We start from the raw sequence: 13,273 nt of genomic DNA, 5'->3' as shown, positions 1-13,273 counted from the left end.
TATAGTAATTGATTCTCTATTGCACGTTCGTTTGTGTATAGACGACAGCATGGGTTCATTCAGACTATACATTATCGTTTCAAAATAGTCCCTATTACGGCTGCATAATATCATACAGTGTAATTTGACTGTATCTTTCAATAAAAATTTGTATTAAATATAAATGCATGTATTGTTCATCTTTAGGCCCAGCCTAAGACCGGTCTAGTCTATTCATTTTATAGCCATTGCCTAGTTAGAACACACTCATCTTGTGTCAACAAGGTTTGATGAGAATGCTAATTTTATTTATTGATATATTTATACTTTAGGTACATCAATGGAGCACGGCTGAACTCTAAAATCAAATTGACACTAGTACCTGGATAACAGATTCTCAAACTTTCAATTCATCCCTAAAATGTCCCAAAGGTGAGGGCAAATCAAAATGTCGCCTCAGCGAGTGTGCCCAATTAGCGGCAGACCTGTCGCTAGATGTCCCTTATTGACACTGCAGCTCTTAGAGGCAGGGATTTGGGACCGGATGGCGAGAAGAAATAAAGGCCGGAGAAAAGGGATAATTCGTTTTTATTGCTTGTCACTAAATTTTTACAGCATTGACAATTGACACGAGGCCTGATGGTTGACGCTAAAGGTCGCGGGTTCCATCCCCACACAATATAAATAAACTACACACGCGTGTTTATTAATATTCGTTTGTCTAGGTGTTTTTTTTAATATCAGTGTGTTGCGCATAGACAAGACAATGTCTTTACTTAGATTGGGACTGGATGGGGCTGTATTAAATGTCAAAAGATATCAATTTATGAAAATAATACGCGAGATTCCTGCTAAGTAAACTTAATATCTAGACCACCTTAGCAATGTCCCCCTGAGACACATTAAAAGTTAAGATTTGGACTGATCAGACGCTCATTATGTTTCTTCTTCTATTCTTGAGCATATTCATTAAATTGTGAATTATGGGTCTTACTACTAATATGATAGACAAGATTTTCGTCTCCATGCCAAGTCGAATCTTTTTTAACCTCATAAAATTCAGTCAAAGTTACAGCGCTTCATTCCCGACCGTCAGCCCCACTTTATATGAAATCTTGACTGAAATACGGCTTGAAAGTGCATTTTATGAACCTCATAGATAACTCCGAGCTACTTCTTATCTTTTATTATAATTCTTGGGTGTTAAACGACAGGAAAATCCGGTCAAGGAAGATTTACATGCCTTTTACGGCGCGTTTAAAATTACAAAGCCCGTATTTCTATAGACAATAAGGTTGGCGCAGTTAAAATTTGTTTGTTTATTGTGTTAAGCCTACTTTTTTATTCACGCGATGGAACGAAGAAGGTTTACTTACACAATAAGTATTTTCTTTGTTGTACATAGGTAACCCATATCGGTATTTTATTGCTATTTGGGTATACCTATTTCTATAACTGTTTGATTACTTTAAGTATCAACATTTAATCAACCGACTTCAAAAAAAGGAGGAGGTTCTCAATTCGACCCGTATGTTTTTTTATGCAAAAAGATTGCTGGACATAGTAAAATCGCTTCCACCTTCGGCCTGATCGTCACTTACCATCAGGTGAGATACAGGCCAAGAGCTTCCTCGTTGTGGATAGAAAATAAGAAAGCCGAGTACACATTGACTAGTTGAAGTAAGTTTAGATAATTGTGCAATAATGTTAATGATTTGATTTTTACCACAGTATAGTACGCTTTACACTGCCTGTTTTACTATTTTCCTAACGCGAATGAATTAGAGGTAGGTAGGTATTTACTAAATTTAGTACCTTTCCCAAAGGAACTCCGAAAGCTAGCAATAATACCAAAAATGATTATTATTAACTGACCATAATTACGTATTTGATATCGAATGACGCAAATACCAAACGTAATCCGTGGCTGATTGAGATCATTCACGTCATAGGGTATAGATGATTGAATCCCCTTTTTCTTGGCCACAGGAATAGGGACAGAAATAATTACGCCCCCTCCCCTTTCCGAAGGGGGAGAATTGTAATTAAGGCCGGTACAAAGCCAGGATCATTTTCCTTGAGGTGTATTTTCGCTGAAGACCCGAGCACGGTTTCAAGTGAGAGCTCTATGTGTTTTGTTTGTATTTATATTGTCAGATAGAACACTGTAATTTGTTTTGATGTTTGTGATTAAGTTAAGAAACGAGGAAAATCAAGCGGCAAGTCGTTTCCATTACACTTTGTTTTTTGTAAATAATTTTTGATATTTTTCATCATACAGGTACATTTTTAACAACTTTATCAATATTCAAAAAGGAGTTAAATTACTACCAATTTTTAACTACTCTATTTTTTTAGTTCTTTTTACAGGACAAAAGAAAATTAAACTAAACCTTTCCTGTATCGAACATCGCAAAAACAATTGAACATAATAATTACAAATTATTGAGAAAAAAACTAAACCGATTGAACCAATTGACCGTGAAAACAATTGAACATCAACCTTTTCAAATGAAGAAACAAATTGATTTAATTTAAAAAGTCAGTAGGTAAGCTACTGGCCGCTAATATTGATCTGAGTCATGTGCCCAGGATTGCGTTCGAATTTTAAAATGTAAGGTTCCGTACCTCAAAGGGAATACATAAAGGATCATTATTCATTGTCCGTATGTCTGGCAAGACAGTTTTTCTTATGCTTACAAGGAGGTATCAAGATGAATTTATTATATCAAACAGTCTAGCCAAATCAACAGTTTGAAAAATTTTAATTTATGAGCCAACACAAAAAGATACGGCCGCTCCTTTAACATTTCAGACATTTTTATGGGAATCAAAACTTTTAAGAGACTTCCTATACTAAACTAAACCTAAACTCCATGACTCTATGTCATAGAGTCATGGAGTTTGGTATTCATCAAGATCTTAGAGCACTCCTACATCTGAAAATAGTGAATTTGTAACTGTATCACGAATTTTTTTCTTTATGCTTGCACTTAGTAATTTGTGTTTAATTCAATAAAGGTCGTTGTGTAATTGTTTTGTAAAAAATCGATCAAGAATCCAATGAACTCCGAAAGTGACGATGATGTTTTCTCAGTACATCGATGAATTACGTACGGGTACGGAACCCTCAGTGCATAAGTTCCACTCGCACTTGGCCGTTGGCGTAGATGTTTTCTCAGTAGATCGATAAATGTGGGTACGGAACCCTCAGTGCACGAGTCCCACTCGCACTTGTCCGTTTTTTCCAATACTTTCGTTATTAGAGATCGCGGGGAAATGCAGACGACCAATGCATTAGCAAGGAGAAAATGGAAATCTTATCGAGGATTATTGGGTTCGGCTCCGATTCTAATGAAGACTTTTGCCGATTGCTTTGGAAAATTAGATTATAAAAGGTCAATGAAGGTTGGAATCATTTTTCAAGTACATTTCTGAATATTTCCATTTTAGAAACATAAGGAAAAATATTTGAAACATTAGTTTTTGTTACATAAATTTCTCTTATTAAATGAATACAATTAATTCTTACTACCGAACCTAGAATCTGTGTATATCGGATGACGACAATGAGTTTTTTAGTCTGCAATGAATTTGTGAAATAAAACTAGGTAACTTTAGAAGAAACTAATTAACACCGTAAGTCATTATCAATTCTTTCTTTACTTCGAGTAATAACTTCTAAAAAACTTTCGAACTTAAAAGCTAGTAGCTTTACCAAAGCCAGCGAGTTCGTAAAAACCATGGTGATTTTAGTTCTTGAAAGTAACCGCTGTTCAATCTGTTAAACATTTCATGCATTTTTTACGCAGTAATTTTAATGTAATATTATTTATCATGTTGAGCACACAGACCTTCATGAGGTAGCTTCTATAGGCACCAGCCCATATGTTGTCCCGAAGTGGTGGTAGGGCAAGCTATATTTGGGACGTGTATAAGTGCCCTGGAAAGGGCCTATGTACTGAATAAACAATTTGTATTTTCTATGTATAATATGATTCTATGTATGTATTTACAAAAAAAAAAGTATTTAAGTATGTTTATATCCGTTGTCTAGTACCCATAGTACAAGCTTTGCTTAGTTTGGGACTAGAAGCGCAGTGTAAAAATGTCCAAGGATATTTATTTATTACTTTATTTCAATTTGAATATACCTACTTGATTTTCAATGGAAACAGAGCCCATAGAAAGAAACTTAACATGTAAATTCAGCTAACATGCAGCAGTTTGTACTTGATTTAGATTTCCTCGTCGTATCTAATTCTAAGCCCTAATGCCGGCGATTACGCGCGCTAACGGAGCCGGCGGGTTCATTACCCAAACCGCCCTTTGTCCTTTGTGTAATGTCTCAGAAAATGGCGATTCGACCCGATCTCCTTTGAGGCAGTGATGGCGGTAGTTGTGCGAAAGTATCGATTTTTAATCGATTCCTATCGACGACTGCAATAGTTCATAAAGAGTCGATAAAAATCGAACTGGACTACCGATTTAAAGGCTGGTATTTGAACCCCGACACCGCCGCAGGACTATGTTAGTGAACCCACTTCTAGCACAAGCTAAAGCATATTCGTATTATGTCAGCTTAGTCAGAGGGACTAACGGGACTTAGTAATTTATGCTGTTCAAATTACCAATATTATTTAAAAAATTCGTTACAAATAATTTTTGTAGTTAATATACCCAATAACACTCATGGGTGTCGAGGCAGCCTCTAGCAAAATGGGCCTTGGAAAGCAGAATGTAATAATAGCAGATATCTATTATTTATTTATTTATTGACAAAGATCTACCAACAACACAACTTTACATAAACAAGTAATGCATGCAATGATGACAAGACCAAAAGAAGTGTCTTTATAGGTAAATACAGCTTACATACAAAATAAAAACTTGACGACCGAAAGTACAATACTAAATATTATGTTTAAATTAGATTAATAGTTAAATTACATTCCACTTATCTAAACATTTCTTCTTAAATGAGTGCACGCAATCATGAAAGATGTCGATGTCGCTATCCTTTAAATCGTTGTATTTTTTTTTTTTTTTTTTATGTGATAGGTGGCAAACGAGCAAACGGATCACCTGATGGTAAGTGATTACCGTCGCCCATAGACACCCGCAGACCCAGGGGCGTTACGTTGTATGTTTGCATACACCGATGTAGGGGAGCATACTTCCCCAGGTTAGTCTTACAATGAGGTAAGTTGAAGTTACTAGTCAAGGGATGTCTAGGGATGTGATATGGAACAGTCAGGTTAATTTGTTGAAGTAGGTTGGGACAATTCAAACCACCATGAATAAGTTTTTGTAAAGTGACGAGATCCAAAAGTTTACGACGGTTCTGGTCGGTTCTCCAAGGAAGTAATCCCAAAGCATGAAAGCCTGGTACAGTAATCAGCTCTACGGGGACAGTCACGTCTTTTGTGAGCAAGGAATCGAGTAAACTTTTTTTGAATACGTTCTATTCTCATAGAGTGGACTTTATATGATGGGTTCCAAATGCATGAAGCGTATTCCAGACTACTGCGAATAAGGGCATTATAAATTACTATGAATGTATTAGTATTTTTAAAGTTTCTACATATACGTTTGACGAATCCTAACAATTTCCAAGATTTAGTTACAATGTTATCGATATGATCAATGAAGCTTAATTTATTATCTAAAAGGACACCAAGGTCGCGGATGTTGCTGATGATGCGGATCTATTTTAGGATTCCGACACTATTTTTGTATGTTGCATGCTATGATTTCTTTAAAAAATTAAATAAATACAATATTTGCAACTTCGATCGTCGAGTATCTCGAATCGATTCACGAGATCATTGTTACGATTCACCGACTTCAGACCGCCATCCCTAGCCTGACGAGTGTGAGTTTTTTGGTGGACTACGCCTGATTAGTTTCGTTGGTAATAAATAAGTAGATAAACCGCTGTTTTTATTGGGAAACGCACGCGGTTGGTCGGGCGGCCAATTTGATCACACGAGTCTTGAAGGGAGCTGATGAACGATTGTCTGTTACATAAAAATATATTATGTTCTTTTAACTATCACTATAAACCAGAGACGACATGATGGTAATGTAAAGTAAACTAAGAAGTTAATAATGTTTTAAAATATAACAAATACGCAGCTGGATTCGGGCTGCTTTCTACCGACCACTCTCAAAATCATTGAGGGAAACCTTAGTTAAGCAATATACTATGTTATATATTACGTCCTATGCTTGAATGAGAAAGATGACGATTGACGATTGACGAAGTAGTTACTATGTAGATTTGAAAATAAAGTCACTTCATAGTTGATGATTGATTTCCAAACATAGTTTCTTATTTATAAGACTTCTAGGTCTCAAGTCCCTCTTACACCTCACTAGGCGTATACACAAAGAATTCCAGCTTGCACTCTAACAAACCGGTAGAAACCAGTTAAAACCAGTTTTATGCACCAACGGGCCCCCTGGGGCCACTGGGAACTCTAGTCATTCAACTTCCTGGAATAGGGGCCTGTACTTGAATATTTCAGGGATATGACCGAAGGTGACTGACGGCCCGTCTGGTGTCCAATTATGTTTTGTACTGTGTCAGCCGTCTTGGCTCGTTTGCCCTGAAACGGCGTAATGCGACATATATCACGGAGTTGGGTTTGGATGGGTTTATTTTTATTAATTTAGGCTTTAGCAAAATATCTATCTATCTAGAATTTACTTTTTATACAGTGAATTACATGCTTAAAAAGTTGTGGGTAAAATAAATTATACCTAAACACAACGTTATTCAAATAGTTATGAATGCATTGCATAGAAAATACTGTACCACGAGCTCTCAAAGGTGCCTCGTTAAAGAACAATTAATTTACCCTGTATACTACGAATTTTGCAAGTGCTACGAATTGTAGCAGTGCTACGAATTCCGCTAGTGTTACGAAATTGGGAAAAGATTATACTCACATCTTTTCACGTACTTTATTAATACACTGGTCATCACAAAAATCGACCCTCCCGCGACAAGCACTTTCAAACGTATGCATCCCCACTTCCCACCAATATTGGCACCATTTACAAGCCTAGTTTTAAACTTCATTTCATTAAAGGAAAGGTTTTTACCCCAAAAATGTGTCTGTAGAAGAATCCAGAGTCAAAAAATAGGTAGTTACGCTTGAGCCAACTTTTATGGCTATAAAACTGTTAAGTTGGGATTAAAAATCGCTATCCATCTGTTAAAGAGGACACGTGAGATCATTATTTGGTTTTATAACCATAAAAATTGGTCTAATTGATCCCAAAGGTGAGCCCAAAGTGAGGTCTTTTTTCAAGTCACATTTATTGTACCTATATCGCGTTTATGTTAATCGTTTATTAAGAAATTAAATGTGTTTTTCTTTAAGGATATTTCTTGGGCTTTCAAATAACACCAATATTGTTGGGGCACCATGATTGTGTCAGTAGAAACGAGTTTTCCTGTAAAACGTAGGTGGGCCGATTTTTGTGATGACCAGTATAGTTTTAATCATTTTTTGTGGGGTTCAAAGCGGAATTAAATAGTTATGTAAACATATTTTCTATGTTCTAGTAAGTACCTATGTAACATTATAATTTGATTATAGTTTGTTACACAACACCCTGACTTGATGCTTAGTGTCACAAACATCCAGCTATGAATCACCAGCGTATGTGTGCCCGTACGTCTCATTACCATGATTTAATACGGCAGTCATGACATCTGATAAATGTCACGTTTTGTAACATGAGATATCCATCGCTACGTATTAAGTTTCGGAACTATCTACACAACAATAGTGAATTATTTATGTAAATATATAAATATTTATATTATTTATTGGTAGAGTAACTCCATGAAAAATAAATGTTTAACATGCTAAAATATAATAAACAAGTAAGTTTTCCTTCATATACAATTTATTTCAATAGCTTTAGGATATTACAATAAGTATTGATATTACAATTTTTGTAGCTTTCCATGTAAACTCAAATCTTCTTTATTTATGTAAGGTCATTGTTAAGAATCTAAACACTTTAGATGAAAAAATGTTGGATTACCAATGATGAAACATGGAAATTGAAAAGTGTGTAAAAAATAGGCAAACAAACAAACAAATATTCTATAAATTATTATCATACTAAAACGACAGTAATCATAACCAATTTGGAATGAGTTATCTTAATTTTATTCAAAATGGAATATTAAAATCCCCTTCTACACAATTATTTTGTCACACCCTTCTAAAATCCAAAATGGCTCAATCATCGAAAAACCATTTGCAAATCAAATGACCGTTTAAAAATGCGTTATTTTGTGGAAATGTATATTTTTTCATACATTTGAACACGTACTATACCCGAGGCTTTAATTAAAGCGCTGTCAGAGTAACAGGAATACATTATTTTGTAACGCAAAATGTACAGAAATGCTTCGCTAAAGTTATAGTTTAGGGGACATGGTCCCAGTGCTTCAGGCAAAAGTTAAAAAGTTTACAGTCATAAGTACGCTCGCAAAAAAAGGTTTCACTGTAGTTAAGCCAATAGGAACCTCTTTAGAAAACACCATTATGGGTAAAAATTAGAATTTGTGAATGTTCAAATGTGTATTTTTACAAAAATACAGCTATGTATTTACGAATACCTTTCCTAAGTTTTTCTTCAATCAATACACAAAGTTAGTTATTTTGGTGTTTCGTGATCAGAAGTGCACACAAAATTAAACCTCTCAGGTTGCTTAAGTAAGTTTGCTACAGGTATAATCCAACCTCAATCAGCATTGTTTGCGGTTTACTTTAATTAATGTTGTTACGCGTAGCAACCTATTAAGTATAATGTTGCGAATAAGATGTCTGGCTCCAGCACTCTCCTAAACTGTCGTCAGGAATCGCGGTTTAAGACGTGGTTGAGCGGTGGTTAGTTTTGGCGTAATCGTTTGATCAAGGATGAATTAAGTTTGAGGCTCACTTGATTGACGTTTCACTAAATTATAAAGTTAGACGTTTAAATTGTCGATGTATCTTAGCAGTTTGAATCTTTAAAAAATTTTGAAATATAAAAAAAGTTCCAAGCAGATATTTTTTTCCATACAAGTGTCTTTTAATTTAGATCGTATACCTAAAGAAGAACGGTCACGCCCCATACAAAAAAAACCCAGACCCGACAGAAACGAGACATACCTCAGTTTTTTTGTCATGTCTTAATTAGTTAAATTATATATTTTTTATATTCGAAATCTATGTATAACACCAAAATATTATCCTTTGTTTTTGTTTAGGCGTTATACAAAAACTAATACAAAATGCTTATTTATCACCAAAATTGGTAAATGTATGTACCTAAATGTCTATTACAGCTGCTATGGAATGTATCTAGGTGACCTGGAGATACAACCGGATTATACAGGGTGGTTATACAATGGAACGATAAGTGATCTCACTCGATTATTTCTAAACTATACAAGATATCGAAAAACTAGTTACTGATTCTGAAAGTGCTTCACGAGCTCTTTCAAATGGTACCAATAATAGGGTACAGATTATGGAAGCTGGTAACATTGAATTTTTGGATTTTGTAACTTATTATTTTTTCCACCCTGTATAATCCGGCTGTATCTCCAGGTTATCTAGATACATTCCATAGCAGCTGTAATAGACATTTAGGTACATACATTTACCAATTTTGGTGATAAATAGGCATTTTGTATTAGTTTTTGTATAACGCCTAAACAAAAACAAAGGGTAATATTTTGGTGTTATACATAGATTTCGAATATAAAAAATATATAATTTAACTAATTAAGACATGACAAAAAAACTGAGGTATGTCTCGTTTCTGTCGGGCCTGGGTCACAGATGGCCGTTCTTCTTTATATATTGTAAATTATTTTCTGTGAAATAATTTACAATACATATTTCTAATATTACTTACCCTTGCTCGTGACCTCGTGCCCTGCTGGTAGTCCGATCCGTAACCTCGACCCTGGAACAAATATTTAGAATCAATATACAGCAGAGTTCATTCAGGCAATATTACACTTTTAGGGTAAGTTTTCTAGGAGAAAATGTCTAGCCGTACGACCGCATGACTATGTCGATTGATTGAAATTGTATTTTTTGTTGTTCCTATTTTTTCATCAGTATTATAAGTATTCTACTTAATAATTGAGCAGATCTGTAGTGGAAGGTATTGTTTTATTTTCTCTTACACTTCTTTCTTTAGAGAGAGCCAGACTTTCTTTGAGACTTGTTCTAAAACGTCAAATATTTGTAAATGAGTGGATTTAAGTCGTACTAAGTTCTAAAATTTCTGAAAGTACATACCTAATCCTTAAGTTTCCTTGAATCGAATTAAGCATCTCACTCCAATTATCGAAGGTTCTAGTTACTTGTAGACTTAACCTTACGAGCCCTGGTGGGTAGCGTGTGTGCTCGCATAACTAAATTTTGAAGTTTCTTAGTAGGACTTACTTTCTAACCACCTTCTTCATGATGTGTTAATCGTGAGCTAACCGAGTTAGTTGTTTGTTTGTTTCAACGTCAAGGATACGCATCTGTAAGTCGTCTGCATAAGGTCCAAAGTTGGTATTTTCAGCAGTTAGTGGCAGTGACTCTCTAATTTCGTCTCGGTTATTTCAATTAGGGATTAGAACGTGTTAAGGCTTGTGAGCCGTTGGAAAGTTGTTGTTTATACGGGTGACGATAGTTTAAGTACAGTTGACCGCAGATAAAGCTAAAATGTTTTATTTAGCTGTAATAGGTACCTACTATTTTTTCAAAAAATACTGCAGCACTTTTTTACACTTATGTAGAAGATACGAGCATTTCAACAAGTGTGAACCATACAGTTTCAAAAGGGCACATTTTTCAAGGCACATACAAAATATCTGAATTTCATAGTGATTTCTGTTATCATGTCGTATGCCGTGATAAAAAAAAAGTGAAAGAGGATAAAACTGTGTCTGAGATGGCAACATTGAAACCAATCTTGCTCTAAAATGGAATTGCACACAAGAAGCTTATTTACGCGTATTTTGAAAGGTTTTTATATTTTCTTACTTCACAGTGGAAGATTGAGTGAGAGAGGGAGAGAAGAATGAGGTGGAGAAAAATACTTCTATATTAATTAACAATGTGTATTGTAAGTGATGACGGAACACCAAGTTGATTCTGATTATTAAAAAAAAACATTTTATGAAGATAAATCCTCTCAACAACGGAGGCCAAAAAGGTGCGCAATTTTAAACTACTCATACGTCTTTAAGTACTTCGAAATAAGGACACAGCGGGCTGATTGTACTAAAGTTTCGCCCAACCTGATAGCTTGTCAATTTGTCGATTTCAACTAGTGCCAACGGAAATTATAACCTCCAGCAAAATTCGTCTCCAATTACCCCCACCGCACTGCCCGCGTCAAAATGGCCGGCGTCAGCCAAAACGGGCTGGCTGACCGAAACTACCCTCAAAATGGAATGTCAGTTAAATATTTAACCGTTTCAAGTTAAATTGAGCGACATCAACAAGTCGTGTTATGGCTGCGTTAAACCCAAGTTTACTCTAATATAATTTGCTGCAAACCCCTAACTTTTCCTTGAGACAATGCTAAGTTTGCGGCTGGTCTGTACACCACATTGTAGACTTTATTCCCTCGTGATAAGGTTAGCATTTTTTATGACACCTCGGTTTAGAGACTGCGGAAAAAGTTGCCTCTATTGCATTTACAATTTATAGTGCAGCAGCTGCTGCTTAGCTTCTTTTTTTAACTTTCTCAAACTTTAAGCTTAAAAAACTGCCTTTTTCGTGCTTCTGGTCTCTTAGGATTAAAAAGAATATACTATAAGTGTACTCTATTTAGTGTCAATATTGAAAGTATCATTCTAAATAATTTATTAGATTTTCCTAAGAATTTCTGAGATGTCTTTTCTACACTTATAAAATCTCGAAAACTTCAAAGTTGAATTGTATTTACTAAATCTCTGAAAGGTAACTTTACATCTCTCCACTCTTGAACTAAAAAGACAACTTCCACGGGCACGAAAGAGCAGTAGCAATAGCTACAATTCTTAAACACATAACCTTTTTCCCTCACTTTCTTAGCCGTTTCAGTCACTTTGGTTTATTATTATTATTAGTCGCAATTTCCACTTCAAGAGCAAATATTAAAACTTTTTTTCTTAAAAACTAGAACATCGGAAAATAAATCCGCTGCAAAAACAGCCACACTTCGCTGCTACTTCAATTGAAATTGCTTAACAAGAAGTGGTCTTTTGCATGAGCTGAAAAAACGATTGTAAATCCGTCGAAGGAGTCCCGTGGGACGCAATTTATTCCTCCCTGGAGTGTGTTCGTGGTACAAGTTATGAGTTTCTTAAGGATTTTGGTCTTATTTTTAGGGTTTGAGAGCGACAATTAAACTTGACTCAGAGTTGAGTCACGTTTTGAGTTAGTCGACAAATTTTATTAGTTTACGGAAGGGTAACTTGAGTATTCCCGTGCATAAACTATTGTTATTTTATTATTTAGTTGACTAACACAATGTTTTATTATAATTTGGAATACTGCCACTGTTGACGAAGAAAAGATCCTTCTTGAACTCTAGTTATATTTTAAAACGTAAACAAAACAAGAGAGACGCCTTTGACCTTGCTTTAGCCTAAGAATTACAGTTCTACTTGTAATAGCTACAAATTATTTTCATAAGCCATAAGTATCATTTAACTCTCATAGTCATATTTCGAAGAACAAACGAAGATGAAGACGATATTATATAGATTAGAAATTCAAGGAACCTCCAATACTTTTCCAGCTCGAGTCTTCATGGTACTTAAACTCCCAAATAACAACTAAACCGCCCAAGTTTCCCAACTTGGGCTGTACTGAAAAATTGACGCATTAGCGATCCAGACTTTATGTAAACAAAATTAGTCTTCGGTAAACGAATCCGGGCCAGAGCTTGTTTATCCGGGCTCCGTAATTACGTCAGGGAAGTGCGATTTGCCCCGGCAAAACCCGGTAAATAATATAGCTGACCCGGATAATTTGCGAAGACACCGTTTGAGAGAAACGCCTAGAAAAGGCTGCCTAGATTGTTGATAGGACTGATAGGACTACGTGAAAACCTTGAGGTAGGTTGATACAATAGTCCCGGCTATTTTCGCCGCCACCCACTGATATACTGTATGTACGTCCCACTCCACAAAAACTTAGCCTAGTACTCGTAAAAAGAGATGATCCCATTATCTTCGTTATAAGAAGGAACACAGCTTTATACTTTAATAGCAAAATAGCCTCTG

The 13,273-nt window shown here is 35.4% G+C and overlaps 1 protein-coding gene across 1 annotated transcript in view; it reads right to left on the bottom strand.

Moving 5' to 3' along the window:
• The window catches only part of LOC135072104 (disintegrin and metalloproteinase domain-containing protein 11-like), a 233,334-nt gene that overhangs the window by 211,937 nt on the left and 8,124 nt on the right, over positions 1-13,273 (bottom strand). Inside the window, exon 2 of the mRNA XM_063966056.1 lies at positions 9,913-9,963. Coding sequence (XP_063822126.1) covers positions 9,913-9,963 — 51 coding nt within the window. The remainder of the gene's footprint in view (positions 1-9,912; positions 9,964-13,273) is intronic.

This window comes from Ostrinia nubilalis, chromosome 5 (genome assembly GCF_963855985.1).
Source record: "Ostrinia nubilalis chromosome 5, ilOstNubi1.1, whole genome shotgun sequence".
In the NCBI taxonomy this organism is placed as follows: domain Eukaryota; kingdom Metazoa; phylum Arthropoda; class Insecta; order Lepidoptera; family Crambidae; genus Ostrinia; species Ostrinia nubilalis.
Note: the sequence above shows the minus strand (reverse complement) of the source record. Positions and strands in the feature narration are given on the sequence as shown.